This window comes from Melanostigma gelatinosum, assembly GCF_949748355.1.
Source record: "Melanostigma gelatinosum genome assembly, chromosome: 8".
Classification (NCBI taxonomy): domain Eukaryota; kingdom Metazoa; phylum Chordata; class Actinopteri; order Perciformes; family Zoarcidae; genus Melanostigma; species Melanostigma gelatinosum.
Window position 1 is genome coordinate 17,905,532 of NC_136641.1, and position 18,894 is coordinate 17,924,425.

At 43.4% G+C, this 18,894-nt stretch overlaps 1 protein-coding gene across 1 annotated transcript in view; it reads right to left on the reverse strand.

The window, feature by feature from the left end:
• plxna2 (plexin A2) overlaps window positions 1–18,894 on the reverse strand; it is a gene marked incomplete at its 5' end in the record, with an annotated part of 145,346 nt that overhangs the window by 25,402 nt on the left and 101,050 nt on the right. The window contains 9 exons of the mRNA XM_079274062.1: window positions 1,569–1,837; window positions 2,903–3,045; window positions 5,009–5,237; window positions 5,789–5,938; window positions 6,604–6,843; window positions 12,321–12,414; window positions 13,804–13,971; window positions 15,520–15,656; window positions 17,135–17,252. Of these exons, the coding sequence (XP_079130188.1) occupies window positions 1,569–1,837; window positions 2,903–3,045; window positions 5,009–5,237; window positions 5,789–5,938; window positions 6,604–6,843; window positions 12,321–12,414; window positions 13,804–13,971; window positions 15,520–15,656; window positions 17,135–17,252 (1,548 nt within the window). The remainder of the gene's footprint in view (window positions 1–1,568; window positions 1,838–2,902; window positions 3,046–5,008; window positions 5,238–5,788; window positions 5,939–6,603; window positions 6,844–12,320; window positions 12,415–13,803; window positions 13,972–15,519; window positions 15,657–17,134; window positions 17,253–18,894) is intronic.

Sequence of the window (18,894 nt, forward strand, 5' to 3'; positions counted from 1 at the left end):
GGCATAAAAATCTGATTTCCAAACCGGATTAGCGACTTCAGAGAAATAGAAGATCCGCTGTGGCGACCCATAACGGGAACAACTGAAAGAGGAAAAGGGCTGACAGAAAAGATAAACGCAAAATTGCAACAAATCGGAGGCCAACAGCCTCTCTCCATGACCTGTGCAAACACAATTACTGCTTCGAGACGTGCTTAATTTGACTGCGGTCGCAGACACCCGTGTGTGTGTGTACATGTGTGTACAATCAACACGCTGGCTTGACTGTCGGCTTTTCTCTAAAAAGCCAATGAGGAAGACAACAACAGCAAAGAGCCATGTCAAATCGATAATCCCTTAAATTCTTCAGAAAAAAATGGGGAGTGAAATGTGAAAACTATGGGACGTTTAGCCTCCAGGCTGCAACGGCAGGACGCGAGGATTACGTACCACTGTGTTCCTAATGAGAGAGGAGAGTGAAAACTTAAAAGTGATGTCATGTGAAAATCACAGCTTAATCCAGGTCCATTTGATGCTGCGTCGCTTTAGTCCACTTCTCTGTCTTTTCAACCTCATTCTGTTTGCTTCTGTGCGTGGTCTTTCCTGCCGAGCGATTATTTACTCTGACTACTAATCATCAAAATCATGTCCAGAGCAGTCAAGCTTTCAGAGAGACTATTCACAGAACTGTGCCTAAAACATTCCGTACCCTTTGAGCCGACTATTGTCAGTCCTTTTAACCCGTTCTATGCCTGCAGAGCCACCAAAGCAGCTGAGGACACTTACGGAATTATGCAGAGAATCGAGATGTTTCTCATGATGCGAAGAGTGCTTGCCGTTTATCTCAGTGTACCGTAGATGTTCTGTTAGCACTCATTACGAGCCTTATTCTGTGAAGCGTCGACAGAGTAAGACAGGGGAAAATCAGAATGCATCCACCCACAAGATAAAAAGAGGGAAGAACATACAGCTCCAAATGAATCCCCATCCATCTGTCTGTATGCATCAACATCCTCCTACAGCCTTGCGCTTCTTTACATGTTTCTTGAATTAGGACTGCAAAACTGTCCTCTGAGAACACGATCGCATATTTACAGATATTCAGCGATACAATATGTTCTCATTCTTCCTGACTGGAGTTCATCAAATCAAACAACTGAAAGAGCATACGGTGTTATTGAGGATTATGGGAATTTATGTTAATTCTCTTCTCTTTCTACTTTTTAATCATCAAAAGTCAAAATAGGAACATTAATGTCAATCAAATTCGTTTTTCTTTGTCAACTGCAGTAAAAAGCTTTTTGGTTGATAACATTTTGAATTTGTGATGGTTTACACTGCCCTTGGGGTGGTGGAACACTTTTTTAGGGAAAGCTGTGAAAAAAAGGCCTGGAGCCTTCAATACCAACCGCTATAACAAGAATACGACAAAAACAACCTGTGTCGGCTCATTTTGGCTCATCAAATATCATCAATCCGATATTGGCGGGACTCCGCCAATCGAATCATTCACTCAAAACCAACATGCGCTCCGAAACAGCGAGTTGCGTGATCCCTACGCGACAGGACATTATCATGTGCTGCGTTACCTGCGCAGCAGCAGTTTGGGGTGGTTCTTGCTCTCCAGGTTGCGGTCGATGAGGTCCGACAGCAGGTGTTTAAGGACGTCGGTGGCGTACTCCAGTCGCCCCTGCAGGGCCGTCATGATAAGTGAGGCCACGTTGCCCCGGTCCCTCATGGAGAAGGAGCGCTGCATTTCTAGTGTTCGGATGAAGGTGAGCAGGAAGACCTTGTTGTTGATGAGCTGTCCGAACAGCTTCAGGGCCTTCTCCACATTCAGCTGGCCGTTCCCCGACACCTGGACAGAAGAGGGACGGAGAATAACGCTCGTTAGTGCTAATAAGATTCCAGCACTAATTTGACCAATAAATATCCAGTAATAACTTGAACAGCAGTGAGCTGAATGTGTTTTGAAAAGGATTGTTGCTCTTCAACTTTCATCTTGACCTTGTCCCACAGAAAATAAAGATTATTTTTCAAAGGCACCAAAAAAGCATTGTACACAGAGTTCGCTGCCATTTCACTTTCAAGTCAAATGTCAAATAACTTGCCTGAGTAACACCAACCCGAAGTGTCAAAACTCACTTTCTTTGTTTGAGTGAACGTTACTGCTTTTCAAAAGGTTTGAGAATCGAAAATAAATAAAAGAAACTTGTCACAAGCCTATGCTGCTCACTGAACCTCACTGTAGTAAGAAGTGACACTATGACCTCTACCCCACAAGGCTATCGGATCTGAACCACCATCCCTCTACCCAACCATGCAACTTCTTCCCGGTAAACCAATACCATCCTGCATCACAATCTTTTTATCCTCTGGACTGTGTTCCACATAAAATAAACTCATTTCCCAGCACCCCTCTGGCCCCATGAAGAGGAGCGAAAAAGTGTTAACCAGCCAGTTTTTCCTCCCAATGGAGAACCCCACAGCCCTGCTTGAGGATAGGGAATTATTCAGTTCATTACCCCTCACACTGCAGCCACTGGTGGATGAAATAGCCATGTGCTGGGACCCTGTTTTCCACCAGGGAGCTTGCATGTAAGATGTATATAAATATATATATATATATGTGTGTGTGCTGCCCAGCATAGTTGGCTATATGTGTGTACGTTTGTGAGACTAGAGGGTTGAAAGGATAAGTGGCACACTGGTATCCATTTCCCCTCAAGCACTGTTCCCGCTTATAGAGCTTACCCTGCAGAGAGCGCGGTGAGGGCAGACACAATCTACTCCTCTCTCCATATCTCTCTTTTCACCTCAGTTTGACTTTCTTTGCCCTTTCTTCATGCATTTGCTGCCTAGTTGTCTCAGTCATCTTCTTTCCAATGTCTCTCTTTCTTGCCCTCCGTCTTTCTCCCGTTACCTCCAGTTCTCTGAGGACAGGATGATCCTCTATGCCGGGGAAGAGGACCCTCATGGCGTATGTCCTGTAGTCCAGATGGGGGATACCAGCTCTGTCCAGGTCACTGGTCAGCTCATTGATGTCTGTCTGCAGCTCTGCAAAGGCTGGGAGAGAAGGGAGACAAGAAAGAGAGACGAGTTGGAGGAAATACTCGAGGCATCCAGCATGAGAATAATACCGTTCTTTAATCCCCAGGGAAGAAATACGTGAATCCTTTTCATATTCAAAGTGTTTACTGCCGTTATCACGGAGCTGACAGTTAAAGCCAGAGATAGTCTTCATGTCAGAGAAACTCAATATTTCACATCTCTCCCTTAAAAAACACCGACCTCACGCTCACTCTCAAACACACGCTTCCCTTTCTCACTCGATTTGATCTACCAGCCAGTAAATTGGCTGTAGCTAAGGCCCCAAAGAGTGTGTGTCATCTCGGCGTGAGGCTGCAGGTGAGCACTAGTTAATTGGCTCCATCCTGACTGACTCCTGTTCAGGCCCACGGCTCTGTTGCTCTGCTTCGCCGCCCTTGGGGAGGCTCCCTGTCTGCAGCCTATCACAGGAGCAGCAGCAGTCCCCTACGCCGCCATCTCCAACCAGTCTTAGCCCTTACCTCCTGGCCCCCTGCGGCTCCTGGGTTTACACACCAACACATGGGCTTACAGGCACACATGGAGTGTGTATACTCATAAGGAGGAACCCAGGTACCCATCGAAATCCACCCTGCAGGGGCATTACACTCCTGGTCACTGCTAATGGTTAAAACATTAATCTTTCCTTTCCCAAGGCTGCCAGTGTGTGACTGATTCCCCCTGTTTGCCTGTCTGGAGATCAGTCTGGGCCATCCTTGAAGTTTGCTGCAATAGGATGTTTCTTTTTTTCCACTGCATAATAACATTGGGAGAGCCGGTCAGGGGTGGCTGGAGGGGATATATAATGTCTGGCTGATGAAATCCCCTAAACACTCTCAAACATAACAATTCACACACCTCCGTTTTGTCATCTCAGGCCGTGGATGCACTCGTCTTTTCAATGCGACTTTTTGTGATCGGCTGCGTCAGATCAAAACTCAGCTGTCGCATATGCGTGTCCACACTTTGACCTGGTCAAAGGATTGGCTTTCAAACAGTAGATTGTCACATTGCAAGGATTGTGCACACATGCTGTGCACACCTCACTGAGGTCCGAACTCGATGCGAATCAGAGGTTATTTGAAAGCATTCATATCAAACTGAACGCTGCAACATATAGAGCGCTCTTTGTGAACTGCTACTTGGAGTGATGGCTCGGGGTCAACCTGAAGTTATCCGTGTGCCACCCAGTGCAGTGACTTGAAAGGTCAAAGGTCAGATGGACAACTGTGCCCTCTCTTTACCCTGAGCCACGGGTGCATCAAAGCACCTGCGCGTTCAAAACCGTCGCAATGTCATTGTCGCTTAACGACATTCATTGTTCATACTTTAGGGGACCAAAACACGCGCATACAAACACATACACAACAACACACAGGTATAAAGACACACACATTGCATACAAAGATAAATGTGGAATTATACCCTCCGGTTAAGCCTGATGTGGCTCTCGCTGGGTGGTGGTTGGGGTAACTCCAATGAGAAACACTCCATTCATGTGTCAGTTTGTGTGCGAATCTGTATCCAGCATGCCAACTATCGAAAGAAGTAAGAGCTGGAAGGACTCACTCCAAGACGAGACGGGTCGCATGCAGGGTTAACTCACTTCAAATAAGTGTTGTGATATAGAACCGAGATGATTCACTGACCCAGATTTGGAGAAATTTCCACTGCATTATTTAACACACAGACCACCGGTAATTTACTTTCTGTACTATGGGCACAAATTATGCCTGTTTTGTGATTGCAGTCTGCACAAGTAAAATGCATTCATCAGCCCCATTGAGCTAAACGAGTGATGGAGCAGCCTCTAAAATGACTGGCTGAAAATGGAGCAGAGCAGAGCCATAATCGCCCTCTACAATCTACAGTCTAACAGTAGTCGTTACACAGTGCTGCACTTGGTCTGACGGCGGACTCTGATACTGTTCTAAATAATTACCTTCTTTGCACTCTAGGGCAACTCGTGACTCCAGGTTGTCCATTTGCATCTGCAAGCGCTTCAGGGTGAGGTCATTTTCCCGCGACTTCCGCTTGTAGGCGATGAGGACGAGGATGACGATGATGAGGAGGAGGCCTCCGCCGGCGGCAATGCTGACAATGGCCGGAAGGGTCAGCAGGCTGTCGGACATGATGTGGACTGAACCAGGAGAGACGTGGAGACCACCTACCTGAACCTGCGAAGAGAAACACAAATACATAATGGACATGCACATGGCGATTCATCTTCAATGAGTGTAGTTTAGAAGATCCTTACAACAAAACCACAGACAAAGACGCATCGTGTTCAAAATGATCTGATCACTCGTCTTAAAATCAACATAACTGATACACAGCAAAGCATGAGCCAAGTCCCAGAAATCCTGCAAAAACACAAGTAAATATTGGGAGCTGAAATTGATACCGAGTGAAAACACACGTGGGCACCTACATGCTGACGTTGAGAGGGAAATAGTCTGGGGCTTGCACTCAATAAGCAAATAGACAACTAAAAATAATTGCCATGGATTCTGGCAGAACCTTTTGACAGCTAGAGCACACTCATGCTGGTCTCTCTTTGACCTCTTTTCTTCAGTTGAATGAACAATGATGAGCGCACGAATAATGAAGTTTAGAGGCCAGCTATTATGGGCAAGAAACCGCAAATTCGGGGATTGACGGAAATAGAGTGGAAGAGGGAGTTATGAAATAGACACAAACAAACACACAGCCCATTTTCCACACTGACCATGACTTTGTATTGTCCGGTGAGGTTGGGCGGCTCACAGAGCAGCTGGCTCTCAGACACAGTGACGGCGCAGGGAGTCTCTCCGATCAGCACAGTGTAGTTAAGCTTCACCCCTCCTGATGCTGGGGGGACCAGGTTTCTGCCCTGTGGGCACACGGAGATGGCCAGAAGGGTGTGAAATTGGGAGTGGAACACACAAGCACATGTTGGGAATGAAGACAATTAAAAAAAAAAAAAAAAGCCAATATATCCCTTTAAAACACTGTAAATAACATCCCTTGGTTTGGGCACAGCTGCGGCCAAATGTGACTCCATACTGATATCAAACAAGGTGATATATTTCACAATGGCGGCAAGTGAGGACAGCTGGCGATCGTGAAAAAAATTAAGTATATTCCTCAATCAATTCAGAGTCAGGTACAAGGCTTCTTACAACCTTTATAATGAGAACAAAAAAAAATCACATCAATTGCATATATTTAGCTGACATCCAGAGAAAGTAACAAAGATTGAGCAAGAAGAGGCGTCGGTGTTTTGCCCAGAAACAGTCATTGTGGACATAATCTACAAAATTAACATCATTCTGTATTGAAGAACTGGCGATTGAGACCATAAACTCATGTTTACAGTGTTTACTGAGGTAATGAATAAATTCAGTGAGAAGTAGGGTCATAGTTTACCTTGATAGTCAGTAGAAAGCATGCAAAGTTTAAGGCAAGTTTAAAGCCCTTTTCACCACCAGAGGTTGCCGCGTGGGTTGAGCCAGTAAATGATCTGCAGATTTAAATACTAATCAGGGGTTGCTGTACCTTGAGAATGATGGGTGAGCCTGGTTTTTGCTCCAGGACTCCATTCGTGCTGAGAGGCTCAAAGTAAGGGTTTGGGTAGTAGAGGAGGTTGGTGTTGTTGTAGACCAGCAGCGCCTGGACGTTGTTGAAGATGAACCCAAACTCGTCTGCGTGCTTTACTGTGTCCAAACCTGGAGTGTACTCTGCCATCAGGGAGGGAGCGAAGCAGCTCATAGTGGTAGTGTTCAATACTTTACACACCTAGGGAGAATGAATAAAGAGAGGAAAAAATTCACTTTTTGAGATGATACTGGGCATATGTAGCACTCAAACACATGCTAAGATAGCCTGAACATCCTGCAATGAAACAAGAAATGAGAATCAGTCATCCAGGGTCAATTTAGACAGTGCGGTGCAGCCAAGATGTTTGGTTTTCTTTTTCTCTGGCTACGAAATAAAAACACACCAAGATTTGAGCTGATCTGTTGTAAAGCCTTCCGTTTGTTTTAACCTGATCTTAACTGAAACACATCGGTATCAGCATGAACCCTGCAGGGAGCTCAGCCACCTAATAATTGGCATATAAAATCCCCAAAAGATTTATTGTCTGTTAAATGAAATCCATCTTTACTGGAGAGGAAGCCTCCGTAAAATCGGAAATAAACTGCTGTTGCTGCTTCACTGAAAAACACTGGAGGACAACAAGCGCAAAGGATGGAGGCATTGCTCCTTTGTCTCCTCGGGTAGAGGTTGAGGTATGGCTCTTTTATTACTTCTCTCCAGTTTTCCCAGATGAGAGACCTGTCTTCCATCCATCCTCCCCAGCTCAGAGGATTGATTGCTGCACAACACTCTGTTCAGAGAGGTTTTTTATCTTCTTTCACTCCCTCCCAGCTCTCTCTCTCTCTGTTTCTCTCTGTTTCTCTCTGGGGAAGAAACTTAATTAGAGGTAAATATCATCAAAGCTGGTGAATACTAGCGAGTACCACGCCTCCTACCTGGTGTCTGCTGCTACGGAGCAATCCAGGGAGATCAATGCAAACTGATGCTGTGTGAGCTACACCTGATTGTATTTTGCCAGCACGGTGCAAGGCCAGTTGAGGGAGTGTTTGTGTGTTTTCAATATGCACAGCAATCAATTAAAAAGTGAAAATAAATTCAAGAACTTGGATACACTGTGTGCATATACAGACAACACATGTGTATGACTTGTATGAGGCTGCAACTAACAATCATCCTTATTGTTTTCAAGAATGTAACCTTTCATTCATGGATGAATGATGTTTTTTTTATATACGGCATCGGGAAAGATCATGTGAATTTGTTTTTACCCTCTCATAAAGTGTGTTCAGTATCAGTTTGTAGGAATTAAAAGGTTTAACGGACAAAGGGGTTCACGTAAAGTTTGATATATTCTTACTGTTTGCATGGTGACATGTTATATAGACAGGCCCAGATGCTCCGGCAGCATCCTCGTGACTGTCACGTTGGAACAGCGAGGCATTTGCAAGTCAACTACAGCTTTGACTACCATCTGCTCCGCCAGCGATGGATACTGTGTTGGCTTTTTCCTACACTGTCCTCACTTTCTCTCCTCTTTCTCTCTCCATTTTACTTAAATAAATCCTGTCAGGGTTGAAGACTGATGCTATCACTGTAGGGTGTTTTTTCAGGCAGCGTGGCAGTGAGTGTGACGTTTGTGAATCCAATGGATGAGCAAGTAAATCGTGATGGGTATATGGGGCATTGTGGGATTTGATGAAGAAAATGAGGTGGATGGGGCAATAAATGACTGTATTTCAGAACATCACAGCACCTTAGCATGACTTCTGCCTTTCAATAGATGGATTTTAAGTCGTTTTTTATGCTAATGTTTAGTGCATTCTGTATACTCTGCAAAGGATTTAGTAGGATTACTGGATTTCTATATACTCTGGATCACAAGATTCATTTTTACAATTGGATTTACTTCATAGCAGAATGCTACAATATACAGTCATGTCACTGCTCCGACTCCAAACAACATGTATCTGCGCTTTCTATCTCAATATAAAAAAAAATAATACAAGTATACAATTGTACATCCAGTCCTTTAGGCCATGTGCAGGACGAGGCTACACATTGTTCAGTATTGATAAAGTGAATTGAGGTCAACAGATAGAGAAAATAATTTGAGTCTTGGCCTCATCTGTCTTCTTTCTCTAGTGTTGGATGGAGCCCGGGTGTTTTAAGGCAGTAACACTCCAACCCCTCTGGCTGAATACATTACCATGATCTACTGTGCTGCTACAGCCCACTCAACCATTCAAAGGTCTCTGGCCAGGGTAGCAGTGAGAGAGACAGAGGGAGAGAGGAGGAAGGGATACGATGCACTGGCTGTGTAGATGTGCGTAGGAGAAATGTGAGGGGGGGGGGGTCACACAGTCAAAGGTCATCTGGAGGCGAACGTTCGATAGCTAGTCACTGGCTGTTCCATCCTGTACTGTGTTACTCCTACACTGTCTATCTTCCTGTCTGCCATGCTATTCCAACCAACTGATTATACTGGCATTCATTCTAACTCCGGCTCTGATCTGTCCATAAAGACATGTGGTATTTAAGCTAGTGCAAAGAGAGAATCAGGAGCTTACATTTTCCTCTCAGGATGAAAGTGAAAGAAATCATCTGCTGGATGTCTTGTGATAAAGTTGTGACTAATGTCCTCCGTAAGCACTGCGTTGTGCATCAACAAGTGGCTCTTCTTTAAAAGTCAAGAAGCTGCACTACACAAATTAAATTGCCTCTCAACAGCTCTCAACATGGCGACGCTTAATTAAGCCGTTAGCTCGTAGCTACCAGCGCAAACACACCTAACAGCAAAAACTACGGCAAACGTGCCGACAGAGCGAACAGTGTTTCGTGTTTAGAACGGTGTTATACTGCCATGATGCCAGTGAGGCACGCTCACGCGCACTAACATGCAGGCATGGCCGGGCCGACAAAGAACGGGGAGAAGCTCGATTAACAACACACACAGAGGGAGAGTGACTTCATTCTCTGCACAGGAAGACATCACTCCACTATGTCTTTCCATAGCAAATAGCTGTTTGCTGCTATATGAATGCTCTGAATGTCGTATATATGTTCTAAGTGCCGATTATCATCGCCTGCAGTATAATCGGCGCCTCCACTGCTCAGTGCATCAGTCAGACAATCAGGCTGATTGGCCGAGACGTGATAGGAGCCTGGCACACCCAAACACTTTCTCTGATCAGCAGCAGAGCAGACACTCAGTCCAGGCGCCTTAAGTGTGGCGAATGCGGGTAGATGGAATCTTTCTGGGACAGGGAAATGTTCTGGAGCTGGAAAATAACCCTTTTAGCTTCAATCAAGATTATGATAAATGTTTCAATTGTGAAACCTGTGACAGATACAGAGCATTTCACAAAGAAAATAGTCTGCCCCCCTCTCCCGGTCTCTTTGTAAATCTGTGCAGGTAACACAAGGGAGGGAGAGAAGAGAGGCAATTTAGTGGGAGACAGGTGATCATTTGAAGGCTGACAGACAGAAGCTCTTATTGCTATAGGCTGCTCTGCTGTTTGCCTTCCTCCAGTGACAAAAGGGGAAACGGGTAGACGGGGAGGGTGGGGGTAATTGTAACCTTAGCATTTAATGGTAAATTCATTCTCTGTGGCTGTGGGGTCAATCAAGACATTGACACAGGATTCTTTTGCAAGCTCCTAGGTGGGGGAGTTGCAAGAGACGAGCCAGGGCAGAGATGAAGAATTCTCTTTCAAAGCCTCAGAAACTGACAAACCAGACAGCACAGCGCACACGCGAGTCAAATCCCAGGTCTCTGGGAGTCTCTCCCTCTCATCAAGTCTTCTCTTTTCTGAACATAAAACAGTAGATCTATCTCTTACTTGCTGTTTTGTAACTCACAAAAGGTGTTTTGGGGAAACTGTGTCCTTATAAGAGGTATTATTGTAGCAGAAAAAGCCCAAGGCACAGTTTAGATTTTTAGTAAAGCAACATTCACGAAGCAAGTCAGACACTTAAGGCCAATTTTAGAATACTGTTGTCAGGGATGGGAGGTTGGAATTGCAGAGAGGGAAGAGGCACGTTGGGACAAATCTGTGTGGAACTCTACAAACGAGACGTGGCATTGAGGAGGTTTTTGGTTATGCATGCATGTGTACTAAACTCCCATGAGATTCTACAAATGAGGCGTGGGATTTCGGAGGCTATATACAAGAGTGTCATGTGTGAGACTGGTTTAAGTATGTGCCAACTTGCATGTTTCCCAATTTTTCATGCTGCAGTAAATGCGTGAGTGTAGATTGTGAATGCATGTCTGCCTGCAGTGTATATTTTTGTCAAGTTTTCTGACGGATCTTTGCAAAATAGAGAAAATAAGAAAATCTAAATTCTGCTGATGCTGAATTACAATATGACATAACCCAGTTGTATTTGTATAAAATATGTGCTTATTAGAGAAGTTGAATTATTGACAAATAAAAAAAGTCGATATGGAGAACAGTAGCTATGAGCATTGAGCTCTTTTCTTTTACCTATCCTCCCCTTCTGCCCTCCTCTCACGCTTTATCCTTTATACTCAACTTAAGTCCATTCGCCTGCCCTCGCCACCTTTCCCCAGACCACGGAAAGAAAATCCCATCCTCTTAATTAAACAAGGAGCCCCAGGACAGGGGCTCAAATGCAATTTGTAACGATTTCCCACAGCCAAGACTTTGATTATACAAGAGCTCTTTATGCTGACCAAAGACTTCTGAAAGCAGTTAATCTTCCATTGAAACCCATTAGCAGTCTCCTTGGCCCCGATCATCCACCCCTCCAACAATGACCCACCCACACCCCTTTTCCTCAAACTCTGCTGTCCTTGACGGGGAGATGAATAGGGTGAAAATTACAACTAATGGATATCGCAATGAAACTTCCCCAGCTGATTAATTATATTAAGGCAATTATTTTTTGTATCAGATGTTTTCTGAAATATTATGTTTAAACATGCAAATTAGGCATTATCTGGTGTATGTCCTAATTTGCATATCATTCAAGAAATATATTAAAGTCACAGGTTTGAAAAAAAACAACTCATTTTGAGAAAATTGTCTTTCAAGAGATTTTTGGTAACATTCCATACATTTTGCAAGACACTACAGGCAAATAGGGTAAAACCAAGACAACTACTTTCTGTATTACAAGTTTCCAGAAATGTTATGTTTAAATATGCAAACAAGGCATTATCTAATGCTAACTTTTGGGCATTAAGGATAATTCTACAGATGCAAACAGTAAAAAGTGTAGTAAAATAAACAGCTAAATGTGTATTTTGGATGTTTTCTCTCCACTAGTCTGAAACAGGTATGTAGCAAATTAGCCCCACATCTCAAAATTGAGCTGGAGCTGTGATTTAGCCTGAAGAAAATTTGGATAAACTCTTAATTAAATACTGCATACAGACCACTCTCACTGTCAGCTGCATTATTCAGATGATCGTTGGAGTGCTTGAGACAACTGGGTTTAAGTGAAAGTTGGGGAAGCGTAGAAAGCTGGAGGGGCTGTTAGCAGAGATAGTACTTTTTTAAAATCCTAGCTAAACATCACTTAGCTTGCTTGTATCACAGTATTTGGGTGAGCAGGACCTTGTTAGCATACATTTTCCAGCATGTAGTATGTGTATTCAATGAGTACTTTCTGTACTTGCTCTATGGTTAAGACAGTGTAGTGGTTCTTACATTGACAGACTCTCTGCCGGCGTATTTGACACGGATCCTGGGCTCCTGAATCACGTCCAAATTGGTCCCCGACACCATCAGGGGGGTGTTGCCGCTGAGGAAAAACACAAGAGGACCCAATTTACTCCGAGGGTTTAAATAAACATCTTCGTCAAAAGACGTCTCATTTCTCTGGCTCAAAAATGAAAGAGGAAAGAAAGACAGAAAGACTGAAAGGGAGTCATCGAAACGGAAAGAAAAATAAAGTAAGAAAAAAATAAAAACAGAAAGAAACAAAGTAATTCAAAGACCATTCTAGACTAAACTTACTGACCCAGACGTATATCTTTCGTCTGAATATTCGCCATCAGTCAAAAATGAGCCCATCAAACCGCCTTTCATCCTCAGTTTCTTTAAGGAGATAATAGCCGTTGGAGTGGCGGATGATTAGAGATGCTTTTTATCTGACTTCGCCGGCTACAATCAACTGGTGCACATTTGTGTTTGAAAAAACAAGGCAGCTCAAGCATATAAGGATGCAGTGGTAGTCCTGCGCTTCACAACACAGCAGCACAAACAAAGCACGCAAACGAAGCAGGAGGGGAAACTGCTGGGTGTGCAGCTCTCCCTACAGCTGTTTGGGTTGTTGCTGATGTTTGTCATTTGTGTTGTTGCACCTGCCAATGTGGCATGCAGAATAAAGATGGTACCAGACAAGCGCTGTTGCAATAATGAATGTCAGATGGGTCTGTGTTATTAGGCTGTTATGGGTTCACTTTAAAACTGTGTAGAGGGAGTTACTATAGATGGACCTTGTGCTATCTATAGGCTTATAAATGACATATGCTATACTCACACACTGACCTCTGCTCTCTCTTTGTCTAAATACAGTATCTATCCATCTGTCTATCTATCTATCCATATGTCTGTCTATCTATCGATCCATCCATCTACAAAGCAAAGAGAGATGACCAATATGATGATCCTTCCTTCATTCATTTCCCCTCTCTTCTCCCTCTGTGCCATCACACTTCTGCTGCAGCGTCGCCTACACTCTGTCTCTAAGCCCAAGCCATCTGCTGTCGAGTCACACCTCTGACAGCACATTGTTCTACTAAGCCGCTATTTCATCTTTATCCCTCTCTTCCTTTTAATTAGTAGTGTATGTGTCTATCTGCCAAAGTCCTTCAACACATGGATCAACATTGAATTCGAAAGGAGAATCTCAGCCTCAACAGTAACTATCCTCCCCAATCTGTGAGCTGTGGCAGTTCGATCAGATCCACACTAATTGGAAGAGAAGCGAACAGTAATTGAAAGTGCAATATTGACTCGAGTCTGCTTATTGCCACTGGCCTGGACTGGTGGTGGGAGGAAATACTTAGTCCGGGTGACAGAAGCTCAGGGTTGGTTGGCAAGGATGTGGATATCAACTGGCATCCCACAAGTACATTCTGTGAAGTCTTTATGATGCAATCCTACGAGACACGTGTCGTGACTGTACCTTGCAATGCTCCAGTCTGGTTCGATGCGCTGGACGGTCGGGTCCTCTATGTACTCGAAGGTGAGGCTCTCCCTGATTTGTGCGCGGTCCACGCTCACGCTGATCTGCACTTGGCCGACCCCAGACAGGGAAGGGGCGGAGTAGCACACTATCTCCGTCATGGTCCGTCTACAAGTGAAGCACAATAGGAATTATTTCAAAATGTGTGTATAGAGTAATGGACATCTGTGTATGAAAAGCTATACATGAGTACAGAAAGTATCTACATGCTTTGAAAAGTAGAACTGAAGAAAACACTTTATTCAGCACAATTTATTAATTTATTATATAAGAATTCTTTCCCCTCCCTCTCCAAGCCCCCCCCCCCCCCCCCCCTGAATTTCTCCTAATTTATTAGCAGAGAGCTTGTACTAGAACGGCCCCCCAACCTCCTTCCCATGCCAAGAATACAGTGGAGAGACACAAACCAGTAATTAGCCCCATATCTCATTAAAGCTGGCTTGACTCCTCAACCTCACAACATTACAGTCAGACTACTCTGGCGGGGCTTAAAATAGATGCCCACAGCAGAGGAAAGTAGGAGGAGGACGTGTGAGAGCAACTAAGAGAGGGAAGGAGGTACGGGTGGAGTGAGATGGAAGAAAACTGTGAGCGTGAGAGACAAGAGAATAAAGAAAAACAGGTGTTCAGATGAACACATTGATAGAAATATAGAATGTGAAGGACGGGGGTTGGATAAAAAATAAGAAAGATCCATAGGAGCTCCAGGTTTTATGAAAGCTATTATTACAGAGTTTAATGCAGTAGGTCATCAGAGAGAGGGAGAGAGGGAGAGAGAGAGAGAGAGAGAGAGAGAGAGAGAGAGAGAGAGAGAGAGAGAGAGAGAGAGAGAGAGAGAGAGAGAGAGAGAGAGAGAGAGAAAGAAAGAAAGAAAGAAAGAAAGAAAGAGAGAGAGGGAGGGGGAGAGAAATAAAGAAAGAAAGAGAGAGAGGGAGGGGGAGAGAGAGAGAGAGAGAGAGGGAGAGGGAGAGAGAGCGAGAGAGAGAGCGAGAGAGAGAGAGAAAGTTGTGCTAGAAAGCTTGGATTTCTGAGTAATATCAAGGGGGAAGAACTACCAGAAAGCCGTGAAATATAGCAGCTTCTTTAACGGTCGTAATACACACCGTCATCTAGGGAACAAGAGCTCTTGTTTTTCTTCGTCCTTTTTTCATTTGCTCACAGCAAGCCATATATCTAACGTTGTCTGACAGTGATGTATGTAGCAGCTCAAAAAAGTGAAAGAGACACTGAGTCAAAAGAATTGTGATAATAGCTGTGAATATTTTTTGTTGTATGAGGCATAAATGCTGTGGGTGTTAAGGTGCTGTATAGGAAAACAGAAAACAAAGACGAACAAACCATGAAATGTCGCTGTTGATTTTCATTTTTTCAACTTAATGTAAGGGACAATTCAACATTCACAGTGAGTGGATCTGTTTCACTTCCTTATATCCATATTACACTGTAATGATGGAACTGTAAACTGTGAAATTCAAATGTGTGTCTTTCATTTGCACTTTAGTGAATTAATTTCCCCCTCACCTTAAAGTGCGATAAAAAAAGCCTTTCTCCATGAATAGTCTGTTTTAAGCAAAAGCACGATCATGCAGGCTGGCTGTAAAAGCAAATGAACCTTTATGAGCCTCTAAAAGCACGAACACAAGAGGAAAGTCTCACCCAAAGAACTCGCATGTCTGGTTTCCAAACTGAACGTTGACACTGCTGCCGGCGCCAAGGTTTTCTCCCATTATGGTTACTTTCGTGCCCCCGGACTCTGGACCTCTGCTAGGGGACAGACCTGTGACTGTGGGAATCTACAAAACAGAGAGATGCAGGGTAAGAGAGCACATTAAAGGAAGAGGGAAGGAGCAGAATGAAAGAACAAAGCAGACTAAAAGATGGGACATTTAGTGGCAAAAAGGGCAGCATTTCTGCGGTACCTCTTGATACCTTCACGTATTATCACAAATTACAGTTATTCATATTGCCAGGCCGATGGCAGTATAGAGTGCAGCGCTGGTGGGAGAAAAAGAGGATAAAACCGGGAGCTCTTAGAGTCCCTGAGAGATCCTCCTCCTGTGTGTGTTTGAGTGAAGCTTTTTAAAAACAGTCTGAAAATAACTACGGCAGTGTTTACAGCTGCAGGCAGCTAGCCCTCCGTCACACAGACAGAGGGAGAAATATCCAAGCAGAGAGGCCGTCATACCGCAAAAAACACATGTACACTAGCACACGCGCATAAGTGTTGCAGGCTGGAAAAGACAGTCACATAGGGAGTGTGTCTTGTCGGGAAAATTGAAGAACGCTTCTGTGATGGTGTCGTTTTTGCTTTTAGGTGGCCTGCAATACAATAAGTGGTGCCAATTCTTGGCTCCGCGAACTATTCTCTTGATAGTTCCACTGCTTCCCAGAGTAGCAGCTGTAACATTGGTGAGAACATTTTTTTTTTAGAGCATTTGCTGCAGAGCCGAGAGCATCGATTCAAAACTGTCAGCTAAGTGTGACTTCCAAGGATGCACGCAAAAGCAGGTAAACTGAAAGCAACAGGGGTAATTACTGGCTGCTGCTAATTGTTAAGGGAGTGCTAATTGTGAAGGTGTGAGTGAGCGCAAATGGCAAAACGACGATTATCTGTTAGCTGCAGGCTGCGCAGACAGCAAATGACAGACGGGTAAATGTGTGCGCGAACTTGTGAGAATGGAGAGTAGATAACGTTTAGCTGCTGAGGGGAGCGTTGCTTTCCATTTCAGCAAGTTGATTGTTCATGTCTTTCTCTCTCTTATGACCAAGCACAACCATTCAATCACACTCCATCTACCAGCTATTGCCTAAGGAATTTACCTAAAGCACCGCAAGATCATTATTGTTCTTTTTTCCCCCCCATCCATGAAGCAATGCTGAACTTTATGCAGCAAGTGAGTTGTAAAGAATATATTGATTTGCAAAACCATTTTGTGTAAGATGCAATATTAACTTTGCTTCATGATCCTATCTCAATAAAAGCAAAGAGCATCCGCCACCAGAGAGCTGCAGAGATCATTACTGGAAGCGTTGCGCTGTTTATGGAAGAATGTTATTTCCCAAATAAGAAGCAAGCATACACAAAGAGCAGCTTAATCACGCTGCCGGTACGCATGACAACTCACACATCGTTATTGGCCTGTGGCGCATAAACAATTACTTTTCAAGGTAATTGAACTAACTGCATGTTTTGTAAGACTTCGTTTGTCTCACACTGAGTAGAGCAGATTTGACTGATGTTTGATCATATACAGAGTGATTCCAGTCATACCACAAAGGAGTAAAGTTGCGAGGAGCGAGCCCTGAGCTCTGGTCTGCACTCTCCAACGCACAGCTGGACTGGACCAGGTCGACTCTCTGCAGGAGCGGCATCCATCTCACATACAATCCTATAAAAGACACAAAATAATTCATCAAAATCACTGCACATAATAAAGATGAAAAAAAGAAAATACTAGCTATTTGTAAAATGTCAGCTGGACTGGAGAGAACTCAATCTTTCTTAAAAAATAACTTAAAGCGCAGAACTTGCCTATAGGTTTAAACGCTTGAGAGAAGTTGCGAGAAAGTAATCAAAACACTTCTCTGCTTGATATCGATTCATCTTCCGCTCGCAACGCAATCTTCTTTTTGATGTCTCACTCATTTCATTACGGGACACATCCAGGCATCGACCAGGACCCCCTCGATGACAGGCTTTAAATGAGACCGGTGCTCCTCCTCCCTTGGCACTACAGCACACCCAACCTGGGTGAAGTCAATTTCCCACCAGCAACAAGGCCCCCCCCCCCCACCCCCCTGACTGCTCTGGTGCTGTGCCAGCGCGGTACATCTAACTGTAAATCACGCAGCGGGATCAATACAGCTTTATTGTGCCATGTGATCAGGTGAGACCAAAGCGCTGCAGGTGACTAGATCAAATGACATCATAAAACGAGGACGTCTATAGATCAGTGGTGCCAGGCAGCAGGAAAGTACAAGACACAATCACAGGATGGAGAGAGATGGGATACGTGGCGACGAGGCACATGGCAGGGGCAGAATCAGAGTAGAAATATTGTTTCTGCAGCACTGATCATCTGAATTACAACCCACGATTGTGACGCTATATAATAACTGTCATCCATGAATGGTAAAATGAACGGTGATTAAAAATGTTCACGAATGATCAACACCGCTATCATTTATGGAACAGCTTCTTATTGCACACATGATAAGACGTTCTATTAAGTATATTTTAATGATGACGACATTATTTGTAAAAAACAAACAACATCTATGAACATTATTTAGCTAGATAGGTAATACTATGTCAATGGTTTATAATTGCTTTCTGGTCCATCTATATGTGTAATATTTATAGATGTTTTACAAATGATTTCTTAAGGGCTTGCAAATATTTTGGTAATAATTAACAAATACTTAATGGAGTTTTATAAAATGTTATAGTGTGTGCAACAATATCGTTTATTTTTTAACTGTGTTTTTACTATGTTTTTAATATGTACTGGCTTTGTGGCTCTCTGAGATTTAAAAAAAATGAAAAGTGCGTTACAAATAAAATGCATTATTATTATTATTAAACTGTTAATAGTTTACTCATGTAATCAGAATATTATTGTTCGTGTTTTTTCAGCTATAATACAATATAAAGAAATTCATAATGTAGTTTATAATACTAATTATTATTAATAATCATTTTAATGTTTGTTAACAGTAATAAATGATCAACTTAAATTTGATGAACTATAAATTTACCATTGAACAGTGATGGTTATTATAAAGTGAGATGAGAATGAATGAGAGCTTTGTTGGATGAAATATGTGGAAGACAGCGGCTAAAGGAGGATTTACTCACTGACAGAACTGATATTTTTTTCTAACATGGCCTCAGAGATACAGACACTCACTTGCTTTCCCCACCTCAAGGCCAACTATACCGGTCCTTTGTGAAGTGGCATATTTATGGGAATAGGATTTCAAAATGGAAAATTCAATTGTGTCCTCTGTGTCCATCAAGAGACCTGCTCT